Source organism: Bufo bufo, chromosome 1, assembly GCF_905171765.1.
Source record: "Bufo bufo chromosome 1, aBufBuf1.1, whole genome shotgun sequence".
Taxonomy (NCBI): domain Eukaryota; kingdom Metazoa; phylum Chordata; class Amphibia; order Anura; family Bufonidae; genus Bufo; species Bufo bufo.
The window spans coordinates 87,270,191-87,296,870 of NC_053389.1; the positions used below are offsets into that span (position 1 = coordinate 87,270,191).

General features: G+C 43.5%; 1 protein-coding gene across 1 annotated transcript in view; it reads right to left on the minus strand.

The window, feature by feature from the left end:
• Positions 1-5,812: 5,812 nt before the first annotated feature.
• TTC12 (tetratricopeptide repeat domain 12) overlaps positions 5,813-26,680 on the minus strand; it is a 175,848-nt gene continuing 154,980 nt past the window's right edge. Inside the window, exons 21-22 of the mRNA XM_040426869.1 lie at positions 15,059-15,284; positions 5,813-5,913 (exon numbers count right to left, since the gene is read on the minus strand). Of these exons, the coding sequence (XP_040282803.1) occupies positions 5,844-5,913; positions 15,059-15,284 (296 nt within the window). The 3' untranslated portion in view covers positions 5,813-5,843. The remainder of the gene's footprint in view (positions 5,914-15,058; positions 15,285-26,680) is intronic.

The window sequence follows — 26,680 nt, forward strand, 5'->3', positions numbered from 1 at the left end:
GCCCACACTGTATTATACCTCTTTTGGTGCCACAATGTCCACCTTGGACCTAGGATAGATAGATAGATAGATAGATAGATAGATAGATAGATAGATAGATAGATAGATAGATAGATAGATAGATGCTACCTGGAAATCTTTGTCACATTGGTGGTTTATGAATCTAAACTTTATAATCCTATTTCCTTAGGCTGAGTTCACATCAGTGTTCAGCCTTTACATTCTCCTGCTCAGTTATAGGAGCCGAACGGAGCCCACGGACCCAATAAACTATAATGGGGTCCGTTAGGTTTCTGCTCGGAGGAAGATTTTTAAAGTGGAGACAAATGTCGTGCATGCAGGATTTTTGGCCTCCATTCGGCTCATTTATGTGCCGAATCCGTTCTTTCCGTTTTTCTGCTCCTATAATGGAGCAGGAGAAAGGAAAGGCTGAACGCTGATGTGAACTCAGCCTAAGGAAGTAGAATTATCAGTCAGTTAGTTCATGCTTATTGTACTTGTTTTGTATTATGTACTGTATGTAAACCATTCTTATATGTACAGCGGCCTGGAATTAATGTTTCTTTAAATATATATTAAAGGGGTTATCCAATTTCTCAAAAAAAAAAAAAAACATGTGCCGGGCCCCTCACCAGTAATATACTTACCCAGCTCCCGGGGTCCCCCGCTGCTGCTTCTTCCTATACACGGATGAAAACATCCGGTGTTGGGGGGGAGCAGCCAATGTCAGGTGGGGATGGAGACGAGCCTCCCTAGCAACACGGGTGATGCTACAGAGTCTCGTTCCCGTCCCCGCCTGCCATCCGTGTACAGGGAGAAGCAGCAGCGGTGGTGCGGGGACTAGGAGCGGTGCGGGGAGCAGGGTAAGTATATTACCAGTGAGGGGCCCGGCAAATGTGGGGGAGTTTTGAAAAATTGGATAACCCCTTTAATCAAAATGTTCATTTAATTTCTATAGAAAACTCTTGAAATGGCTACATACACAGCATTATGGTTTGTAGCATTTTTCAGGTCAGTTATGTTTTTATTTTTTATTTTTTTCTTGTTTTTTTTTTATTTTAAAGCACAGCATGGCCAGGACATTTTTATTTCTGGCATTTTCCCAAAGACTTTTTTTTTTATAAGATGTGAAAAAGACATGTTCCTGAAAAATACTATGAAAAACACACAAATGTATTATTTTTTTTTTTTTACAAGTGTGAAGGAGAGCTAACATAAATCTCCAAATCGATGTTCCCTACTCAAAGCAACAGCTCAGGCAAGATAGACAGAAATATGACTACAGTCAGTTTGAATTAATGAAAAAAAGGCATGATATTTCTATAAAGATTCAGATATTGAGGTGTGGATGTCCTGGATGCAATAGCGTAAATACTTTTGACAATATTACCATTTTGTAAGTGTTGACTATTATCATTATAATCACAATGAACATTGTCCACGTCCATGTCAAATCTCAGTGTTATTCATCCTCATGTGTATAGGACACATTTCATATACACATTCAATGATCGGAATGATTCCAGTGAACAGAATATTAATGTATCAATGTCTGCTACTGTGCAGGACGCTATTGGAACATGAACATGATTTAGGAGGTGTGTAGAGATCAGTTACAATGAATCAATAGGAACAAAGGTTGCCTAGCAACAGCAGAGAAGCCACAGAAGGGAATCATCTGATAAGAATCCAATGGAAAAAACAAATACAAAAGTATTGAAGTTGTCAAATGTAGGAATAGCAGCTTTACCACCTACTTATAGAACAGGTTTGTTACTAATATCTAATACATTTATAAGAGGAACATAAAGTATTACAAAACTATACTAAGGTGTCCTGTGTACCTTGTAACCCTAATGAGTCATATGACACCGGGGAGGGAAAATGGCCAATTGGTCACAATTTGGCCATTTTCACTTAGGGGTGTACTAACTTTTGTTGCCAGTGGTTTAGACATTAATGGCTGTGTGTTGAGTTATTTTAAGGGCACACCAAATTTACACTGTTATCCAAGCTGTACACTGACTACTTTACATTGTATCATTGTTTCAGTGTTGTCCCATGAAAAGATAAAATAAAATATTTGGGGTGTACTCACTTTTGTGAGAGATGTGTAAATATATATATATATATATATATATATATATATACAGTACAGACCAAAAGTTTGGACACACCTTCTCATTCAAAGAGTTTTCTTTATTTTCATGACTATGAAGGCATCAAAACTATGAATTAACACATGTGGAATTATATACATAACAAACAAGTGTGAAACAACTGAAAATATGTCATATTCTAGGTTCTTCAAAGTAGCCACCTTTTGCTTTGATTACTGCTTTGCACACTCTTGGCATTCTCTTGATGAGCTTCAAGTGGTAGTCCCCTGAAATGGTTTTCACTTCACAGGTGTGCCCTGTCAGGTTTAATAAGTGGGATTTCTTGCCTTATAAATGGGGTTGGGAGCATTAGTTGCGTTGAGGAGAAGTCAGGTGGATACACAGCTGATAGTCCTACTGAATAGACTGTTAGAATTTGTATTATGGCAGGAAAAAAGCAGCTCAGTAAAGAAAAACGAGTGGCCATCATTACTTTAAGAAATGAAGGTCAGTCAGTCAGCCGAACAATTGGGAAAACTTTGAAAGTAAGGGCTATTTGACCATGAAGGAGAGTGATGGGGTGCTGCGCCAGATAACCTGGCCTCCACATTCAACCGGACCTGAACCCAATCGAGATGGTTTGGGGTGAGCTGGACTGCAGAGTGAAGGAAAAAGGGCCAACAAGTGCTAAGCATCTCTGGAAACTCCTTCAAGACTGTTGGAAGACCATTTCAGGGGACTACCTATTGAAGCTCATCAAGAGAATGCCAAGAGTGTGCAAAGCAGTAATCAAAGCAAAAGGTGGCTACTTTGAAGAACCTAGAATATGACATATTTTCAGTTGTTTCACACTTGTTTGTTATGTATATAATTCCACATGTGTTAATTCATAGTTTTGATGCCTTCATAGTCATGAAAATAAAGAAAACTCTTTGAATGAGAAGGTGTGTCCAAACTTTTGGTCTGTACTGTATATACATATATATATATATATATATATATATATATATATAGTGCCTTGAAAAGGTATTTATACTGTACCCCTTGGACTTTACTACATTTTATCACATTACACCCACAAACTTAAATGTAATTTATTGTGATTTTATGTGATAGACCAATACAAAGTAGCATGGAAGTGTAAAGTGAAATGAAAATGATACATGTTTTTCCAAATTTTAAATAAAAAAAAATCCAGTGTGACCAATTGCCTTCAGACGTCATCTTATTAGTAAATAGAGTCCACCTGGGTGTAATTTATTCTCCGTATTTATTCTACAGCTGTTCTATGAAGGTCTCAGAGGTTTGTTAGTGAACATTAGTGATCAAACAGCATCATGAAAACTAAGGAACACCTTCCAGATTGGTCAGGGATAAAGTTGTGAAGAAATGTAAAGCAGGGTTAGGTTATAAAAAAATTATCCCAAACTCTGAACATCTCAAGGAGCACTGTTCTATTCATCATCTGAAAATAGAAGGAGCATGGCACAACTGCAAACCTAACAAGACACGGCCGTCCACCTAAACTGACAGCCCAGGGAAGAAGAGTACTAATTAGAGAAGCATCCAAGAGGGCCATGGTCACTCTGGATGAGCTGCAGAGATCCACAGCTCAGGTGGGAGAATCTGTCCACAGGACAACTATTAGTCATGTACTTCAGTCATTTTTGAAAGCAACCATAAGAAGTCCTGTTTGCAGTTTGCCACAAGCCATGTAGGGGACACAGCAAACATGTGGAAGAAGGTGCTCTGAGATGAGACCAAAGTTGGACTTCTTGGCCTAGATGCAGAATGTATGCGAATAAGGTGATAGTGCTGTTGTCAGCTTGAACAAGATGTGCATGGCCCACCCTAACCCTACGAGCACCCCTGTGTGTAAATAAAATGGTGCAATTGCCTTTTGTTTGCATTACCCCATAATACAAGTCGAAATAAATTATATGCCCGTATCGCGGACCGCAAATATAAGGGCACCGGCCGTTTGAATCCCATATCACGGATGCAGATCCATTGACTTGAATGAGTCCACAAACTGCAAGACACAGCGCGGTGCGGAGCGGAGGAACAGATTGGAAACCCACAGATGCACTTAGAAGTGCTTCTGTGGGCTTTTTGGTCCTTGCCTCTGTACCGCAAAAGATGGGACATGTCCTACAGTATATTTTGCCATATGTTGCGTGGTGCCTAAAAACTACAGCTGAGGACTTAGTTTTGGGGCAGGTTTATTTATTACTCTTGTTACTAACATATTTGATGAGGAAGGCTCATTCCATATTTAAGTGGGTCAGACCTTACTAAAGATGTTTCAGGTCCTTGAGTGACATGCATAGCTTCCCACTCTAGCATGGCAGAGGGAATGCAGCCTGCTCTCAAGTGGAGCAACAAGCTTGATGCTTGAAGCTTGCTAACTTTAAAAATTCTAAAGGGGTTGAGATGCGCAAGCAGTTGCCACTGTTATAATTTGGATTTTATCTGAGTCAATAAAGGATTTCTTTTGACACCTACTTGGGATTCTCTGTGCCTCTACACCTTCAAGATATTCCTCTTGTCAAGAACTTACCAGTCCGGGCTCCAGGGCTGCGGTATCTGGCTTCAGTGTGTCCGCAGAAGGCAGGCTGCCAGGCCACACCCTCCAGTGACGTGGTTGCGTCCTTAGAAACAGAGAGTATAGCTCTGTTTCTCCCTGCAGTGTGTGTGCGCTTGGGGAGATTGGTGGCAGGCTAAGTGCCAGCTGCCCAGTTGCTGTAAATATTGTATACTGTCCAATGGACCTATCAGGTTCTGATTTAGGAACTCAGCACTCTATTTTAAATTCCCTCCTGGCAATACACCTTTGCCAGTGATAGTCTCTGACTTACTAGCTGTGTTCCTGTTCATGTATTTTTGGATTACTTGTGTTGCCCTTTTGACCACTCTCTGACTAACGTATTGGTACTTTGTTGTCCTCCTGGTTCTGACCCATTTCTGTATGATTTTCTGTATCGCAGTCTAGCAGAGTAGGGAACATTGACCAGCTGCGGCCTTGCTACTTAGAGCTTGCACTGCAAGTAGGCAGGGAAAGCAGACAAGAGTTCCAGTTAGGGTTCACTGTCCATGTCTGTCCCTACCTACTGACATTACACCTTTTCTGAATTAGGTCTGTTGTACTTTGTTTTTCTTTAACAATTCTGCTTGTTACAACAGTCTTTAAAGATGCAATAGGCTTGGAACATCAAATGAGGCAATTACCTTGGGGTTACAGTCTCACAGGAATTAACATGCCTATGGTTACAAAGAGAGCACAGTCTTGGTCAATGTCTTAGTCCAACTCAGCTCATTCTCAGTCTAGGTTTCTCTGTTCCTCCTCATTGCATGATCACAATCAAGAGGAGTTTGAGTAAAGTGGCATCCTTCAGCTCTTATATGTGTTTGGGGCACCCCACCCTATGAACAGACATACTGTATATCAACAAATTAGCCCTTTAAGCAAGGATCAACCAAAACTATTTGTTTAGTAAGTGACATTGTTATAAAAACAGCATAAGTCATTCATACAGTGGTCCAACACATATTCAGGTTAAATAGTCTAATAAATAAATGGTTATGAAAACTTATTTATTGGTTTTACATTTACCCTTTGGACGTTTGTACATTACAAATTGCAGTACTGTAATAAATACATACACAAAATTCCTGCTGTTAATAACCTGTAGACTCTAACTGCTAACACTGTCGTGTTTACCCGTATAGGGTGGATGATGATAATCATTTGATATATTTCATGCAAGAGTTCAGAATCTCGATTCCATGAAGTTCTCGAAGTTGTGTCATGTATCTAAAAAGTACAAAGAAAGAATGGATTAGAAGTGTCAAGACAAGATGTCAACGCTTAAGGTCTTGTGAAGCTATGCAGGGTGTATCTAAATACTGGTAGTTAAACCAGTTCTGAGTTGATTATAACTAAAAATGTAATGTATGATAAAAATTTACAAATATTTCCTTGTCTACAAAATATACCCAAAACAACTAAAGTACAGGACAGCAATTGTATGACACAAGGTTAAAAATTGTATTAAACAAATTGTTTTTTAAAATTGGAATCACATATATATCAGCAGCATTACATTCACATTATACAGACCAAAGCAGTCCTGAAACTCAGGAGTGCTTTGGTCTGTATACTTTACCGCATTATCTCCTATATGTATTGATCAATCTTGTGGCACTGTGCACTTTATTTATTTAGGGCTGGGGTTTATCGATACCCTTAGCCTATGGGCGTAACTGTTATTTATATGCATTATTAATGGCAGTCCTGTGGATATTTTTCCTGTGAATGTAATGCTGCTGATATATACAGTGCTGCCCATAATTATTCATAACCCTGGCAAATTTTGACTTAAAGTTACTTTTATTCAACCAGCAAGTACATTTTTGACGGGAAATGACATAGGTGTCTCCCAAAAGATAATAAGACAATATACATTCCATTATTGTGGAAAAAAAACATTTCTCAGTTTTTATTTACATTTGAGCAAAAAGTGTCCAGTCCAAAATTATTCATACCCTTCTCAATAATCAATAGAAAAGCCTTTATTGGCTATTACAGCAATCAAACACTTCCTATAATTGCAGACCAGCTTTTTGCATGTCTCCACAGGTATTTTTGCCCATTCATCTTTAGCAATGAGCTTCAAATCTTTCAGGTTGGAGGGTCTTCTTGCCATCACCCTGATCTTTAGCTCCCACCACAGATTCTCAATTGGATTCAAGTCTGGACTCTGGCTGGGCCACTCCAAAACGTTAATGTTGTTGTCTGCTAACCATTTATTCACCACTTTTGCTGTGTGTTTTGGGTCATTGTCATGCTGAAATGTCCACTGGTGCCCAAGGCCAAGTTTCTCTGCAGATTGCCTGATGTTGTCGTTGAGAATCCTCATGTATTGCTCTTTTTTCATGGTGCCGTTTACTGTGATTAGGTTCCCTGGTCCATTGGCTGAAAAGCACCCCCAAAGCATTAGGTTCCCACCACCATGTTTGACAGTGGGGATGGTGTTCTTTGGGTTGAAGGCTTCTCCTTTTTTACGCCAAATGAAGGAAACATTATTGTGACCAAACAATTCAATTTTTGTTTCATCTGACCATAACACAGAAGACCAGAAGTCTTCTTCTTTGTCCAGATGAGCTTTTGCAAAGGCCAAGCGAGCTTTTGTGTGCCTTATCTGGAGAAGTGGTGTCCTCCTTGGTCTGCATCCATGGAACCCAGCAGTGTGCACTGTCCATTGGATTGTCTGTCATGAGACATTGCCACCAGCAGAGCCCAGATTCACCAGGATGACCTTGGTGGTGATCCTTGGATTCTTTTTCACCTCTCTAACTATCCTCCTGGCCAGCCCAGGTGTCACTTTTGTCTTCCGACCACGTCCTCTGAGATTTTCCACAGTGCGGAACATTATATTTTTTTATAATACTTTGCACTGTAGCCACTGGAACTTGAAAAACATTTAGAAATGGCCTTGTAACCCTTTCCTGACTTGTGAGCAGCCACAATGCGCTGCCGCAGGTCCTCACTGAGTTCCTTTGTCTTAGCCATGACTGTCCACAAACCAACTGCAGAGAGCTGCTGTTTTTCACCTGTTGAGTTGATTAAAACAGCTGTTCCCAATTAATCAGGGTAATTAGGATGCTTTAGAACAGCTTGGACTATTTGGAATGGTATAGAACTTTTGATTTTCCCACAGACTGTGACGGTTTGTGAAGGGTATGAATAATTTTGGACTGGACACTTTTTGCTCAAATGTAAATAAAAGAAATGTTTTTTTTTTTCCACAATAATGCCCCTTGTACATCGTCTTATTATCTTTTGGGAGACACCTATGTCATTTCCAGTCAAAAAAATTACTTGCTGGTTGAATAAAAGTAACTTTAAAACAAAATTTGCCAGGGGTATGAATAATTATGGGCAGCACTGTATGTGATTTCAATTTTAAAAAACAATTTGTTTAATAAAATTTGTAACCTTGTGTCATACAATTGCTGTCCTGTTCTTTAGTTGTTTTGGGTATATTATTGATGCTTTAACGGACAGCGTCATACCGAATGTTCTTTGCTCTGTGTTTTGGGTGACCTGTCTACAAAATGTAGCAAATGTTACAAGGTCTGTTACAGTATTTTTTAAAATCTCTATAACCCTTCTCAGCTCAAAATGTTGTTGCAACCTCTACCTTGTATATGCATTGTCCCTGCTAATGATAAATCACATGACTACAGCAAAAATGCTTAAAGTCATTGCACTTTCACACTATTTAATTTTATTTAATCGAGAATGATGTAACTAGCAAATTTCTAAATCACCTCATGCAAAAATATGGGGTTCATTTCAGGGGTGGGATTCAAATGTTTAACAACAGGTTCCCAACTCAACGGCGGACACGCGCCGTCACAACAGTTGTTTACATATACATATGTAACACACATAAATACACCATATACATGGTAAACACACATAAATACACCATATAAATGGTACACATACAAAAATACACCATATATACACTACACACACATATTACTCAACTAAGGAGCTAAATTATCAGTGGCGCTCAAAGCAATGGAAGCGAAGATCTCCAGCTGCCCTGGTAACACGGTTCTCTGATCCAGTTGTAATTTTAACAACCGGATCTGGAGAACTGGAGGGAACTGGCTGAATCCCATGCCTGGGTCATTTACTATCCAGAACTATGCCTAAATGCCTATATATGGTGTATTTCTGGCGCAGATTGCGGTGCAAAAGTTATTTGTGCTACAATCTGCGACTTCTAAAAAAGTGGGCATGGGGGTACGAGGAAGGGGGCGGCCAGTAAGCCCGTCTCATTCATCATTTTCTACACCTGTTTTAGGCGTAGAAAATAGTCTAAATATAAGCGAGGAAGGAAGATTTCTTACATTTAGAAATGGCGTTGGATGTGCCGAAGTTATGTAGAGGCTGGCACCTCTTCATAACTTTGGCGGATCCACCGCTAGCTATAGTGGATATAAACGCCAGTCTTAATAAATGACCCCTTATGTCTGTATCCACCTGAAAAAAAGTCATGATCACTAGAGGGTCACACTTCCTCCTAAGTTGCAGTTCACTGCCTGATGTCAGATCTAGCTGTGATACTGAACTGCTTGTACACTGCTTCTGAACATCACAGGAGCCTCCAGCCTTTCTTTAAGTGTGTTTTATCCCTCCTTATCTGTTCTGTGAGCTCCAGAGCTGAAAACAAACATAGTGGGTAGTAATGGAAGTGAGGTCACTGCCATGAAAAATATTCTACAGTTTTCAAACCAGCACCTGTATCTGAATATTTTTATAATTGCATGTAATTAAAAATTTAGTATAGCAACTGAGTTATTCAATAAAATGTATCTGTATAGCGCCACCTGCTGTTTGTTCTTTTTCTTATTTCTTTGTCCTGCTCACTGAGAAGGCCGCACATGCTCAGTTTCATCCTTCAACTGCCTCCTGAGCTGTGATAGGGAGAGCATGGACACGACCCCTTAGCTGCAGCAGAAAAGACCCTCCCCTTGAGCTGCCAGCTTACTATAAATCTGAATGGGGAGATCTCTGGATCCATATAAGGTACAAGGCTGGTTCTCGCTTTGTTAGAAAGAGACTGTCATGTACTATATGAGTTTATATGATGTCTGATTTTCATTTTTTACATTAGTCATGGGATAACTCCTTTAATCCAATGGGAGATATATGCACCAGTGTGCAATAAGCTCCCTCTAGTGGTGACTGCAGGCAGATACAATTTTATACTTTAAAATAGCAGTACTGAACGGCAAACCAAAATCTGAACTCAGCTGACACCAGCTGTCCATACTCTGCATAACTGCCATCGTAGATGGATAGGAGGAGTGCAGTGACTCCTCCAATCAGTCTATGACTGCAGATCTGCTGTCAGAGACAGAGCTGCTGTTTTGTCCCAGCGCAAAAAGTATATGGATCATATGGAGATTGTGTGTGGTGGCATCTGGAATTGAAGGGGAGCCAGGAGAGGACACTATATATTTTATATATTATTATCTGGTCTGGGGTCTGAATTAACTTTAGAGGTCTGGACTGGGACCTTAATTACTTTCTAGGGTTTTAATGAGTTTGGGGGTCTTATCTGATGCCCGATTGAGTTTAGAGATCTGGTCTGGTTCCTTAAGTAACTTTGGGTCTGGTCTAAAATAATTTAGGGTCTGATCTGAAGCTTTGATGCAAATAGTTCTACAAAGTTTGTGAAATGTTATCAAAATGACATATTTACTCAGCTGTGATTTAACTTTATGTTCCTATCATGTTTTTTACAGATGAGGTTTTCAAAATTCCATAAAGCTGCTTTGCCGAACTTCGACCAAAAATTTGATTAGTTACAGTTACGAACCGCCCCCTTCATTTAACCCCTCAGATGCCACGTTCAACACTGATCGCGGCATCTGAGAGTCACATTCCACAGGGAGTTAGTCAGGAATACAAAAAATATATATACCGTATTTTTCGCCCTATAAGACGCACCGGCCCATAAGACGCAACTATGTTTTTGAGGAGGAAAATAAGAAAAAATATATTTTGAACCAAAAGGTGTGCTTTTGGTGGGCCTTGAACTAATGGAAGCCTGTAAATGACACTATTATGGAGGTCTGTGGATGGCACTATTATGGGGGTCTGTGAATGACGCCTATTATGGGGGTCTGTGGCTGGCACTGTTATGGGGGTCTGTGGATGGCACTGTTATGGGGGTCTGTGGATGGCACTGTTATGGGGGTCTGTGGCTGGCACGGTTATGGGGGTCTGTGGCTGGCACTGTTATGGGGGCATCTGTGGATGGCACTGTTATGGGGGCATCTGTGGATGGCATGACACTGCTATGGGGGGGATCTGTGGATGCTTCATTCATAAAGTGGGCAGAGCAGGCACGTGACGTAGGAAGCTACGCTGCCAGTGCCCGCCCGCCCAGCCTCCTGCGTCCTGCCTCCAGCCTGCTATGATCGCAAGTACAGGCTGCTCAGCACTGGATCGAATATATCTATAGTTAAACATTGCATGCCTGCAGTTACAGTAGATAGCATTAGTACAGTGAACGGGGCCCGGTGCAATAGAATACAGTGACTGCACCGGGCCCCGCTGCCATTACAAAACTAAAGGCCGGCCCCCAGCCCCTCCTCCCCCCTCGCTGATACACACGCCGGCGACGCTGTGCAGCTTGCGGTCGGCAGAGTATCAGTGTAAAAATGGCAGCCTTCGCCCCATAAGACGCACTGCCATTTTCCTCCCACTTTTGGGGGGGGGGGGGAAAGTGCGTCTTATAGGGCGAAAAATACGGTAGACTCCGACTTGTGACGTCACCATGTCATCATCACTGATTGCATCAACGCGCTCACCCAGCGTGATGACGTGTTTTCTTCAATCAAGATGGGTGATCAAATGGATGAGGTGAGTATGTATTTTTTTTGTTACCGCCATTTCAAGAAAAATGTATTCATTACTATGAACCATCAAGAAATTTGGATTTGTGACAAAATTCGGATCAAATTCCACTTTGCTAACTTTGATTCGCTCAACATTAATGTTTTTTATAAGGCTCCAATGCAGACCTATGAGTGTTTATGGTTATAACCAAGCTCTGCGTGTATTACATAATGCAGTCATTTCTCTTACTAAGCCACAGAATGTAGAAAAGGGCGCAGATCTAACATGATTACAGGATCTGACTACATTGTGTTTATTTGTAGTCTGTAAGCATAAAGACATATGCGTCGTTACAGGGGGGAAAGGGGGGGGCAATTGCCCCCCCAGATTTTTCCTTGCCCCCCACATGCCCCGCCTTTAAAACGCTGGCCGCCGCCACTAGAACAGCCAGGGCCGCCTTTAACGCGGGCAAAAGGGGCAGCTGTCCCGAGCCCAGTTGCTCCTGGGGGGCCCAAGGCAGCTGCCTCTTGAGCCCCGCTGGCCACTGGTGACGAGGGGGGCGGCGGTAGGGCACAGGGAGATGAGTGCTTCCATTGTGGAAGCGCTCATCTCCATAGTCATCTGTATCGCCGTCCTCAGAGGTATTTTAAATGGGGGAAGGGGGAAGAGGAACACTAAGGGGGCTTCTACTGAGGCCACAAAGAAGGGATATTTTATATGGGGGGCTCTGTATAGGGGTATTTTATACTGGGGCACATTATTATGGGTACTATGGGGAAGGGGAGAGAGGAGTACTATGGACTCATCTATGGGGGCACCAAGAAGGGGTATTTTATACTTGCAAATTATGGGGGGACACTGAGGGCATCTACTGGGGCACTATATATGGGGCATTTTATATTAGTACATTATAGGGGGCACTAGGAAAAAGGGGGAGAGGAGCACTATGGGGCATTTACTGGGGGCACTATATAGGGGTATTTTATACTGGCACATTATGGGGGCACTATGGGGACATTAGCTCAACTGGGGGCATTAAAAGGGGGTATTTTTTGCACTGGCACATTATAAGGAGAATTATTACTACTGGGGGGCATTATGATGGGCTTTATTACTACTGGAGGTCTATGGGGAACATGATTACTGGTATGGGCACAATGGGAGCATTATTACTCCTGGGGCACAGTGGTGAGTCGGGGACATGTTGGGGGCACTGTAGGAGCACTATTACTGCCATGTATTCTCTAGTAGAGAATTATTCCTATTGGTGGGACTTTTGGGAGCACTAATACTGTGGGGGCACCATGTCACAGTATCAGCTTACCACAATTATTTTTGGGGGACGTTATGTTTACACTATTAGTGTCAGGGGCACCATTTGCTGGGCGCAGTTATTTTAGGTCACTGTGTGCCAATAATTATTGAAGGGCACTATCTGCATGGTACTACTATTATCAGGGGGTTTATCTGTTTCTTCAGTATAGTATTGGCGAGCACAGCGGCACAGTATTGGGGGTGGTAGGATGATTTGTCCAGAAGAAAGGAGGATGATGGAAAATTAGTAAACTAAGATTTTGTTTGTCAAACTGCAGAGACGAGAGATGGCTGAAAAATGGTGGTCTGGTCTGAAAGAAGAAGATGAGGAAAGAGAACATCTACATCAAAGAGATGTCACTGGATGTAAGAGGTTTGTGGCGCTGTATTACCCTGTATGTAGGGGTGGATGGAGGGGTTAGTAGTACAGTACTATCTGCACATTGTAAAAATAAAAAAAAAAGCAATCTGCAAAATACTATATATTTGTGTCAGAAGTTGTGCTTTTTTAATTTTTAGAATAATGGTACAGCCATTTTATTTGATACTTTTGTGCTGATTCTTTTTTTTTTTTCTCTATATTAAGGGACACTATAGTCACCAGAACCACAACAGCTAAACATAATAGTTCTGGTGTCTATAGCATGCCTCTGCAAGCTTTTTAATGTAAACACTGCCTTTTCAGAAAAAAAGGCAGTATTTACATTACTACCAAGGAACACCTTTAGTGGCCACTCATTATTATTAAAGTATACTACTCTACGAGGTGTGTGGATTTTTTTTTGTGTGTGTGTTGTGGTGGAGGGCATGATTGCATGCTAGGGTGTGGAAAGGCGGGATCCAGGGGGCCCAAGTAAATTCTTGCCCAGGGTTCAATCAATATTTTGGACGGCCCTAAGTACAGCGGCGATCTGTCAGTTTTGCCAAGCTGAAAGTACTGCCCATGCTGCCCATCCGCTTCACTACGGGCTCCTCGGCAGTCGGCGGCCAAGTGAATCTTCCCCGCCCACCTCAGCTGCTATTGGCTGGGAAGGAGAGGGCAGCACTGCCATTGGCTGCCTGTGTATTTCAGCCTAGAAGGGCCTGCCGAGGCAGAAAATAATGCGGCTTGGGGATTTAACATCAGGAAACATTGTTGCGCGCCCCTCCCCCTGCCACCATGCCTAGAGGAAGAAGGCACGAGGACAGAGCACATCAGAACTGTAAGTACCTTTTCTATCTGTGATGCACCCCTGACCAGCGCACCCTGTGTTACAAGCACCCCTGACCAGCGCACCCTGTGTTACAAGCACCCCTGACCAGCGCATCCTGAGTTATACGCACCCCTGATCGCCGCATTCTGCTTTACAAGCAGAATAAGTAGTATTGTTGCACACACCGACAACACTCACAGGGTTATTTCACAAAAGGGTGAAGAGTTTGGAGAAGTCAGGAGAAGTGAACAATATAGGACAACATAGGTGATTTGAAAAAAAATTATCCAATTCAGCTCACTTTTGAATTCAGTTATGTTGTCCTAGATTGTTCCCTTCTCCAAACTCTTCACCCTTTTGTGGACAAGCCTGTGAGCGTCTGTTCATTGGTCTTCTTTAGTGACATGTTTAACACATGGGATAATTTACACAGCCCTGGTGCTTGCTGAAACTGCTTTAAACTATAAAGAAAAGTTTGAGTGTTTCTCTATTTCTCAGGTCTGAAGCAATGTCTTTTAAGTATTAGGTTAGTACAATAAAGGTATCCCTGCATATTGCAATACTCTTGTATTTTGTAAACTTATTTATATATACTTATTTCATTTTTTTCAGTAGTATGATTAAGTGGTGAAAATCATTAGTCCCCCCCCCATTTTTGACTGTGGTATCGTATGTGCCCCCCTATATATTGTTCCTAGAGTCGCCATTGCATATGGATCTAGAAGGAACTAAATACACAGAATTGCAGGATTTTAATCTCTAGATTAACACAAAAATGATAACAAAAGTTTACATATCCTTAAATGTATAGCTGAGAAGCACGGGAGTTGAAACTAATTTCAAATCCCATCTCTTATAACAATATATATATAACTAAATTAATAAGCTCAATATGGTGGACTTAAACAAGAAATAATGATGATGGTGCCAGCACTAACTGGCAGAGTATAAAAGCGTTTCTTCGGGAATAATTTTTTCATAGACTATCGTCTTTTAAATTTGAGAGGTTTTTTTTATCGGACACTTACCTTGTTTCTGCAGAACAGAGTTTCCCTAGCGCCCTAGCAGCATTCTCTTGCACAGAGCGTCTCTTGGAGTCTCCACCAGCATGGCTCAGAAGCAACTTAAGGATATCAGACTGTAACAAGGTTGAGGCTACTCCTGGTAGATCAAAGCAGTTTCCCAAACACAAAGCAGTGTTCCCAACTGTTATTTCATCCTTGGAACGTAGTAGGTTTACCAGGGTGCCAAATTCTAAAAAAAAATAATATATATACTGTAAATTAGGATATTTAACACAGCAACAAATATTTTAATAAACACTGTTTTCTGATATCTCAGATGTTTTTCCTTCTTAAATTTTTTTTAAGAATTATGCAATTACTGTACAGACCATCCCCTGCCAACCTCCTCATTTGTACTTTCCACTTCTTTAATTTCCAATTACCTTCTTTTTCATTGGTAATGGGTTTATCACGCTGCAAATCACTAAAAATGAGTGTTTGAAAAAATATCCTGATATAAAACAACTTGTAAGCAAAATTATGCTTACAGGTCGACCAGCCAGGTCTTGGTAACAACAGCTCTCCATAATGATAGGATTTCAAGTAGCGACCACGGTAAAACTACACATCCATTAATAATCAATTTGCAAGCTGCAGTAAAAAACGTCACCAAGGTCACTCTGCCTAATCATATGCATCCCATTTGGTGGCCCAATCTCAGTGTAAAGGCTTGGAACTTAAACTGTAGGGAGAGGGCACCGCTGTGTACATTATGTTCTAGTGCACCAAATTCATAGTTCATTTGTTCTGTAGTTACTGTGCCATCAGTATTAGGCCTCATGCACACGACCGTTGTGTGCATCCGTGGCCGTTGTTCCGTTTTCCGTTTTTTTACGCAGACCCATTGACTTTCAATGGGTCCGTGGAAAAATCGGAAAATGCACCGTTTGGCATCCGCGTCCGTGATCCGTGTTTCCAGTCCGTAAAAAAAAAATAGGACCTGTCCTATTTTTTTCACGGACAACGGTTCACGGACCCATTCAAGTCAATGGGTCCGTGAAAATTCATGGATGCACACAAAATTGTCATCCGCGTCCGTGATCCGTGTCCGTGATCCGTGTCCGTTTTTTCCTATCATTTCAAAGGCAAACTTGACTTAGATTTTTTTTTCATTTTTCATGTCCGTGGATCCTCCAAAAATCAAGGAAGACCCACGGAAGAAAAAACGGACACGGATCACGGAACAAAGGAAACCGTTTTTGCGGACCGCAAAAAAAAACGTCCGTGTGCATGAGGCCTTACAGGCAGTTGTAATTTTTCGCCGTCTACATCACTTTGCAGGTCACCAAGTTTCATAGCTAATCCCTTCTGTTAGCTGTGGAATTACTGTGTGTCAGTATAACAGGTCAATAAAAGCATCAGGTCTAATTTATCACCTGGAACTTAACCTTGCAGTGCCCCAATATTCAAATAGCAGCCCCATGACAGAGTGGGCATGGTGGCAACAGTGACAGTAGTGGCCCCATAACAGAGCAGGGACAGTGGTGGCAGCAGCAGTGGCAGTAAGACTGTGTTAACAACATTGTTTATGTTTCCTATATTTTGGGCATCCATAAAGCCTCTTTCAGACAGTCAGTATTTAGTAAGTATTTTTCATCAGTATTTGATCAGTAATTGTAAGCCAAAAACAGGAGCGGGTCCAAAACGGAGATAAAATATAATGGAATTATTTGCATCTAATCTGTGTCTGTCTGTGTTCCTAACACACTTTCTCTAGCACTTGCCAGGTCTCTCCCTATGCTCATTTCACAGGGAAATGGTATCCAGCGCGGGATGAAGCCTTTATAGTGCTGTGACATCACAGGGTATGGCTGTGTGCTGATTGGCCAGCTGCACGGCATTATGGGTCATGACGCATTCTCAGGCTCCTTACTTTCCCTTTGTAACACATGTAGCTGCCAATTTTGGGGACAAAACGACGTGTGAGGTAATTCAGATTTGTGGCAAATCGAATTTTTCCAGAAATTCGGATCAAAGTCAATTTGTTTCTCTTCGAATCACTCAACACTGCTGCTAACAGTACTCAAAGTAGAAAAAGTCATAACTGTACTTTCAGATTTTTTTCTTCTTAGTAACAGTGCACACTGCATTTCCAAATTCTCAATGGCATTGCATTTTTTTTCGTAAGGGTACATTCACACGACTGTATATATTTTGCAGTCCACAAAATGCAGATATGGATGACGTCCTTGTATTGTCTGTGTTGCATATTTTTTTTTTTTTTTTTTTTAAGACCCATTGTATGAGGGGAGAGGCTTCTTTATGGCCACTCTGTCATAAACCCAGATTGATGGAATGCTGCAATGATGGTTGATCTTCTGGAAGTTTCTCCCCTCTGCAATCAGCATCTCTGGAGCTCGGCCAGAGTGACCACTGAGCATTTGGTCACCTCTCTTATCAAGTTCCGTCTACTCTGATTACTTAGTTTGGTGGGGCAGCCAGCTCTTTAAAGAGTCCTTGTTGTTCCAAACATCTTCCATTTAAGACTTATGTAGGCCACTGTCCTCTTGGAAACTTGAGTTGCAGCAGAAATGTTTTTGTACCCTTCTCCAGATCTGTACCTCCACATATTCTCTGAGCTTTACAGGCAGTTCTTTCCTCCTCAAGCCTTCTTTTTTGCTCTGATATACATTGTTAGCTGTGAGACATTATATAGACAGCTGTGTCTTTCCAAATCCAATCAACTGAATTTACACAGGTGGACTCTAATCAGGTGTAGAAACATTGCAAAGATGATTAACCCTTTCTGGAACTCTGCTATACAGGTACGTGGAAGTACGGTCTTTAAAAATGGTTCCTGCTTGTAAGCGCAGCGGGTACAATAGCTGCTGGGTTTGTGCTATCTTAAACAGCAAATACCCAGGGCTAATGTCTGCAACTATGATACCACCAATCACAGGCATTTAACTCCTCAGTCACCGTGGTCAAATGTGACCAGGGCATCCGAGAGCTGAAAATCTGGAAGTGCTGCACTCCCAGGCCTAGAATGGCTGCCGTTTGTTTATTGTGAAAGGCTTGAACCTGATAGAGACTATTAGGCCTTTCTTCAGTATATTCCAATGTAGGCCTGCAGGTGGCAGAACTACATTGGAATATACTGTACAGCGTTTTCTATTTTGCAATATACTAAATCCCATTGCTAAAGGCTACATGAACACGGCCGTTTTGTTTTTTGCAGTCCGCAAAACACGGAAGCCGCCCGTGTGCCTTCCGCAATTTGCGGAACGGAACAGACGGCCCATTGTAGAAATGCCTATTCTTGTCTGCAAAACGGACAAAAATAGGACATGTTATATTTTTTTTGCAGGCCACGGAACGGAGCAACGGATGCGGACAGCACACGGAGTGTGAAGTGAAAGTGGGTCCGCATCCGAGCCGCAAAAACTGCCTCTCGAATGAAGACCAAAACAACGGCCGTGTGCATGAGGCCAAATAGAAATGATCGCATGATGATTGCATATTGTTAGGCCTTTGCCTGATGCGCCATTGATCACCTCCCCAAAAAAATTAAGTCACACACACTACTCATGATATCAGTAGGGACTACAGATCGTCCCACAAGACATGAGCCCTCACACAGCTCTGTATACATAACTATTAAAACGTTATGGAGGTAAGAATATTTTGATAAAAAGAAAACAAATTATTGGGGTCATTTATCAAACTGGTGTAAAGTAGAACAGGCTTAGTTGCCCATAACAACCAATCAGATTCCACCTTTCATTTTCCTGTCAAAAATGAAAGGTGGGATCTGATTGGTTGCTATGGGCAACTAAGTCAGTTCTACTTTACACCAGTTTGATAAATGACCCCATATGTTTTCAGTATTACAACTATAAAAAATGTGGTTTTGTTGTAATCGTACTGACCCAGAACACTGTGTTGGAATTATTTCCAGCTTCCCCCTACACCGTAATCACTTGGTACCGAATGTTTTAGTCCCATCAGACCTGTGGCTGAGTTGCATGTTACAAGTGGTACACCTGGTCAAACATCTCATTTCACATAATAAGGCCTCATGCACACGACCGTATTTTTTTGCGGTCCGCAAAAACGGGTTTCGTTTTTCCGTGATCCGTGACCGTTTTTTCGTCCGTGGGTCTTCCTTGATTTTTGGAGGATCCACGGACATGAAAAAAAAGTCGTTTTGGTGTCCGCCTGGCCGTGCGGAGCCAAACGGATCCGTCCTGAATTACAATGCAAGTCAATGGGGACGGATCCGTTTGACGTTGACACAATATGGTGCAATTTCAAACGGATCCGTCCCCCATTGACTTTCAATGTAAAGTCAGGAGTTAATATACCATAGGATCGGAGTTTTCTCCAATCCGATGGTATATTTTAACTTGAAGCGTCCCCATCACCATGGGAACGCCTCTATGTTAGAATATACCATCGGATTTGAGTTACATCGTGAAACTCAGATCCGACAGTATATTCTAACACAGAGGCGTTCCCATAGTGATGGGGACGCTTCTAGTTAGAATATACTACGAACTGTGTACATGACTGCCCCCTGCTGCCTGGCAGCACCCGATCTTTTACAGGGGGCTGTGATCAGCACAATTAACCCTTCAGGTGCCGCACCTGAAGGGGTTAATTGTGCGTATCATAGCCCCCTGTAAGAGATCAGGGGCTGCCAGGCAGCAGGGGGCAGACCCCCCTCCCTCCCCAGTTTGAATATCATTGGTGGCCAGTGTGCGCCCCCCCCCCGCCCCCCCTCTATTGTAATATCATTGGTGGCCAGTGTGCGGCCTCTGTCGGCCCCCCTACCCCCCTCTATTGTAATTTCATTGGTGGCCAGTGTGCGCCCCCCCCCGCCCCCCCTCTATTGTAATATCATTGGTGGCCAGTGTGCGGCCTCCGTCGGCCCCCCTCCCCCCCTCTATTGTAATTTCATTGGTGGCCAGTGTGTGGCCTCCGTCGGCCCCCCTCCCCCCTCTATTGTAATTTCATTGATGGCCAGTGTGCGGCCTCCCCTCTCCCGACCCCCCCCCCCCCTGCCCGATCATTGGTGGCAGCGGAGATTCCAATCGGAGTCCCAGTTTAATCGCTCTGGGGCTCCGATCGGTAACCATGGCAACCAGGACGCTACTGCAGGCCTGGTTGCCATGGTTACTTAGCAATATTACAATATTAGAAGCATCATACTTACCTGCTTGCTGCTGCGCTGTCTGTGTCCGGCCGGGTGCTCCTCCTACTGGTAAGTGACAGATCATTAAGCAATGCGCCGCACAGAGCTGTCACTTACCAGTAGGAGGAGCTCCCGGCCGGACACAGACAGCTCAGCAGCCAGCAGGTAAGTATGATGCTTCTAATATTGTAATATTGCTAAGTAACCATGGCAACCAGGCCTGCAGTAGCATCCTGGTTGCCATGGTTACCGATCGGAGCCCCAGAGCGATTAAACTGGGACTCTGATCGGAATCTCCGCTGCCATCAATGATCGGGCGGGGGGGGGGGAGAGAGGAGGCCGTACACTGGCCACCAATGAAATTACAATAGAGGGGGGAGGGGGGCCGACGGAGGCCGCACACTGGCCACCAATGAAATTACAATAGAGGGGGGGAGGGGTGCCGACGGAGGCCGCACACTGGCCACCAATGATATTACAATAGAGGGGGGAGGGGGGCCGACGGAGGCCACACACTGGCCACCAATGATATTACAATAGGGGGGGGCCGCACACTGGCCACCAATGATATTCAAACTGGGGAGGGAGGGGGGTCTGCCCCCTGCTGCCTGGCAGCCCCTGATCTCTTATAGGGGGCTATGATATGCACAATTAACCCCTCAGGTGCAGCACCTGAGGGGTTAATTGTGCGGATCACAGCCCCCTGTAAGAGATCGGGTGCTGCCAGCCAGCAGGGGGCAGTCATGTACACAGTTCGTAGTATATTCTAACTAGAAGCGTCCCCATCACTATGGGAACGCCTCTGTGTTAGAATATACTGTCTGATTTGAGTTTTCACGAAGTGAAAACTCATCTCTGAAAAATCTTTTATGCAGACGGATCTTCGAATCCGTCTGTATGAAAGTAACCTACGGCCACGGATCACGGACGCGGATGCCAATCTTGTGTGCATCCGTGTTCTTTCACGGACCCATTGACTTGAATGGGTCCGTGAACCGTTGTCCGTCAAAAAAATAGGACAGGTCATATTTTTTGGACGGACAGAAAACACGGATCACGGATGCGGCTGCAAAACGGTGAGTTTTCAGATTTTTCCACGGACCCATTGAAAGTCAAGGGGTCCGCGAAAAAAAACGGATAACGGCACAACGGCCACGGATGCACACAACGGTCGTGTGCATGAGGCCTAACACTGGGGTAGATTTAAGGATCCTGTCTAAGGTTTACACAGCATTAACTTAGACCAGGCAGACTAAGAATGCACCAGATTTATCACAGCGGTTCATGCTGTATGATAAATTAGGTGCGTGTTGTTGAACACATTTAGACACTTTTGTCTTATTTTACAACTGGGACATTAAAGGGGTTCTCCAGGCTTTTAACCTCAGGATAGGTCATTAATATCAGATTGGTGGGCATCTGACACCCAACACCACCGCCTATCAGCTGTATGAAGGAAAGGTGCTTTGCCATGGGCATAGCAGCAACAGGAAGAGAGAGGGGGGATGGAACGTGCCCACTGCGCACGCCGTCTCCACATACAGCTGATCGGCAGGGGTTATCTCACACATTACATCTGCCTTTCATTGTCTCTCAGTGAGCATTCAACATCCTACCAGCTTGAACATATGAATGGGCTAATGTTAAAGGGGTTGTCCCACTAAAAATATTCATCTTTTTTTTTTTTTATATCAGCGCACCTGAATCTGAATACTCATGTAATTGCACAGAATTAAAATTATCGAATAGCGACTGAGTTATTCAACAAAATATATCTGTATAGCGCCACCTGCTGTTTGTTCCTTTCCTTATTTCTCAGTCCACCTCAGCAAGGTGGATACACATGCTCAGTTCTATGCCACCAGCAGTGACTACTATTAGAAGCTGCAGGGAGAGAGCTGCAGCAGAAAGGACCCATCCCCCCAGCTCTGATAAGGAGAGAGCTGCAGCAAAAAGGACACATCGCTGAGCAACAACACTCCCTCTGAGCTGCCAACTTGAAAAAAATCTTTCAGAGCAATTACAGCAATGCATAGGGAGATCTCTGGATCCATGTGAGGTACAGGGCTGGTTCTAGCTTTGTTAGAAAGAGATTGTCATGTACCATATGATGTCTGATTTTAATTTTTTTTGCGTTAATCATGGGGATAACCCATTTAATGTCATTGCAGGGGAATGGCATATTTTTGGTTTTTAAAATAGTTTGTTTCTAAGCAAAGTTTGCCACAAAAAAAGTAAATATTCCTTCAATGTTTCACTTTACACATTTGTAACTGGACAAACTTCACCAGTCATGATAAATCTTCTCATAAGGCATTGTCAGACACACTATGGATTTCCAGGTGCTATACAATCCTAAAATGCAAAGCATACTGGCAAAAATGGTAACGCTAGACACAGAGCACGGTCAACTGATAGAGCGTGCTGGGAAATCAAATTCAAAACAGACGGAGAGGCACAGGTTTCCTACCAAGGTCTATACAACCATGACAGTAAGTGTTATCATACACATTACATCTGTCTTTCATTGTCTCTCAAGGAGCCTTAAACATCCTGCTTGAATGTTTGCGTGAATTTCTGTGGATGTCATGAAGAGAAAAAATTATAAAATTTTATCAAAAAGTTAAAATTTATACAAGTAACTGGTTAAAAATGTATGTATTTATGCAGTTTCACTCTATTGAAAGACAAATAAAGAGAATACTAAGCTCAGCTAACTTTGGGTTCAATAATTAATTAGGAAGTTTGCTCTTTTGCTCTTACTCAGTTTTTTTGAATTACTTGGTAGCACTGAATAATAAATTATGTGCAAAGAAGACAGAAGAGAGATAAATGTCTGCATCGCAATAAGATTGAGTAGATTTATAACCCTTTGTGGAATGCTTAGTCTACTGGCAGCTTAAACAGGGTCCACCCCCAGACAGAGATCATAGATACCTACTTCCCCTTGAGATATATGTTCTCTAGACTTGACCAAGCATGTATGGGTTGGAAAAGGGGTGAAAATTGTTTTCAGACAACTCAGTTACCAGCTTATCTCCCGCAGATATGTTCAAAACCAACTGCCTGAGTTCCACCCATATCTGCTACATGAAGAGAGTTGGGAGGTCCAAAATCAGTAGGAACAGCCAATATAATGCATATGATATAGTGTTGGGTGAGAATGCTCGGCCGAACACCATTTTGACTCGAGCATCGCGATGCTCGGCACATCACAGTGTTCGGCCGAACAACGCGTGTACTCGAGCGCGATGCCCAAGTTGCCTCCCCGCACGTTTGTTAGCTGCTACGCAGTCAATAAATGTGAGGGTACTGGAACTCACTGTAATGCCGTAGCCATGTTGGTTACTGTCATTACAGTGATTGGCTGGCCGGAACGCGTCATCGGGTGCTAAATAGCACCCAATGACACGTGGTTCGGCTCAGTCTTAGTCAAGGAGAGCTGCAGCAGAAGGGACAGATGGTGTAGGGACAGGATTTTTTTTTCAGGCGGGCTTTACTGTTGAAAGGTGTTAGAGACCCAAAATTCCTTTTAAAGGACTATTGTTTTATCTGGCTGCAATATATATTATTAGCTCAACCTGCGCTAAACTGCGTGCAATTGTTTGGCCATTGCTGACAGTGACACAACCTCTGCTACATCTGTTGTGTTACATTTGCAGATACTAAATATCTGACATTCAGCGCAATTGTTTGGCCACTGCTGACAGCGACATTACCTGCGCTACATCTCTTGTATAACGTTTGCGCATCCTAAATATCTGTGTCATTCAGTGTAATTTTTTCTTAGCCGTTGGTGACAGCGACATTACCTGCGGTACATCTGCTGTATAACGTTTGCTCATCCTACATATCTGTGACATTCAGTGTCAATTTTTCTTAGCCACTGTTGACAGCGACATTACCTGCGCTACATCTCCTGTATAACGTTTGCACATCCTAAATATCTGTGACATTCAGAGTAATTTTTTATTAGCCACTGGTGACAGAGACATTACCTGCACTGCATCTCCTGTATAACAATTGCGCATTTTAAATATCTGTGACATTCAGTGTATTTATTTGCGCATACACTTACAAAACTTGCACTACTGTACGTGTGACATACTTGCAAGCATATATACCATTTAATATGCTCAAGGCGAGCAGCAAGGGACGGGGAAGTGGCCGTGCTGCTGATGGTGCACGCAGAGGCCGTGGCCCTGGGCGTAGTGAAACTGTGCCTGCTGCCAGAGCACAAGAAACACTCATCCACTATACCTAGCTTCATGTCCCAGTCGAAGTCACACCAGTGAGACCAAGTGGTCGGTTGGATTGCAGCAGATAATGCTTCCAGTCGGTTAAGCACCACCCTGTCTTCCACAAAGTCCAGTCTCAGTAGCCAAGAGTCTGGTCAACAGAATCCTCACCCTGATCCTCCTTCCTGCCACCATGGAGAGTCTGGGCAAACAAGTGATCCCACACTCGGATATTCCAAGGAGCTCTTTTCAGCGCAATTACTTGATTTGGGCCTCTCGCCAAGCCCGCTTGAAGAGGAGATCTTGTGCACTGATTCCCAAACTCTTGAGCATCCACAATCAGAAGAAGATGACGGTCGGGAACGGCAATTAGTATTTCACAAGGTGGATGATGATGGGGATGAGACACAGTTGTCAATAAGTGAGGTTCTTGTTAGGTCAAGTCAGGAGGAGGACCAGAGTGAGGAAGTGGAAGAGGATGTGGTGGACGATGAAATCACTGACCCAACCTGGGAAGGTGGCAAGCCGAGCGAGGACAGCAGTACAGAGGGGGAGGGATCCACAGCACCCCAACAGGCTGGAAGAATCAGTGAGATGGCAAAAGGGAGTAGGCGGGCCACACCAAACAGGCCTGCAACTGTTCACCGAAGCACCCTCTTGCGGCAATCTCCCTTTCCAAGGGTTAGGTGATCCGCAGTCTGGCGCTTTTTTGAGGAAATTGCGGCCGATAAAAGAATTGTCATTTGCAACCTGTGCCGTACCAAAATGAGCAGGGGCATGAACACTAGCAACCTCACCAGCATAATCCGCCACATGGCATCAAAGCACCCTAATAGGTGGGCTGAAGGCCTGGGTCCACAATCCGTGTCTGCGGGTCACAGCACTGCCTCCTCTTGCCCTGTGTTAAGTGCTGGCCATTCCCCTGTCCAAGACGCAGACTCGGATGCCTCACGCCATGCACCTGGACCTTCGCAAACACCATTAGCTAGCACATCCACTTCTGTGTCCCAGCGCAGCGTACAGATGTCCATACCCCAGGCCTTTGAACGAAAGCGCAAATACCCAGCCACCCACCCACCCACAGGCCAAAGCGCTAAATGAGCACCTTTCCAAATTGCTGGCCCTGGAAATGTTGCCATTTAGGCTTGTGGACACAGAGGCTTTCCGCAGCCTGATGGCGGCGGCCGTCCCTCGTTATTCAGTCCCCAGCCACCACTATTTTTCCCGGTGTGCCGTCCTCGCCTTACACCAGTATGTGTCCCATAACATCACCCGTGCCCTGACCAATGTAGTTATTGGGATGGTCTACTTAACGACTGACACATGGACAAGTGCTTTTGGCCAGGGATGTTACATTTCCCTGACAGCACACTGGGTGAACGTTGTGGAGGCTGTGAGCGAGTTGTACCCTGGGATGGCACAGGTGCTACCGACGCCAAGGATTGCGGGACCTACTTCCATTGGGATTTCTGCCAGCACCTACATTAGTGGCTGCAACCCCCCTTCTCCTCCTCCACCTCCTCCTTCACTTCCAACTCTGAATTCTTATCTTGCAGCACCAGTCAGCCATCAGTCAGTAGGTAGCTGGAGGCAGTGTAGCACTGCAGTAGGGAAGCGGCAAGAGGTCGTCCCGAAACTAATTTGCTTAGGTGACAAACAGCCCACCGCCGCAGAGCTGTGGCAGGGTATAAGAGACCAGACTGAGCTGTGGCTCTCGCCACTCAACCTACAACTAGGCATGGTTGTGTCTGATATTGGCTGTAACTTGTTGGCGGCTTTGGAGCTCGGCAAGATCTCACACATACCATTCCTAGCCCACATGTTCAACTTAGTGGTTCAGTGGTTTCTCAAAACCTACCGCAATTTGCCTGAGCTGATGTTGAAGATGAGGACAGCGAAGTCTTGTCTGTTGGAACTCTGGCACAAATGGCTTTATTGTTATGCTGCCTTTCCTGTGACACTCGTGTTATACACATTTTGGACAACACCGATTACTGGTTGTTCACCCTTCTCAACCCCAGCTACAAAGAGAACTTCTCATCTTTCATTCCTGTGGTGGAGAGGACTAGCAAAATAGTGCAATACCAGAAGGTCCTTGTGGAAAAATTGCTCCAAAAATTTCCAGCTGACAACTCTGGATGCAGAGTGAATAGTTCCTTGGGCAACCGAAAAGGGGAGACAAGGGGAAAACACAGCAGTACCAACAGAGGCAGG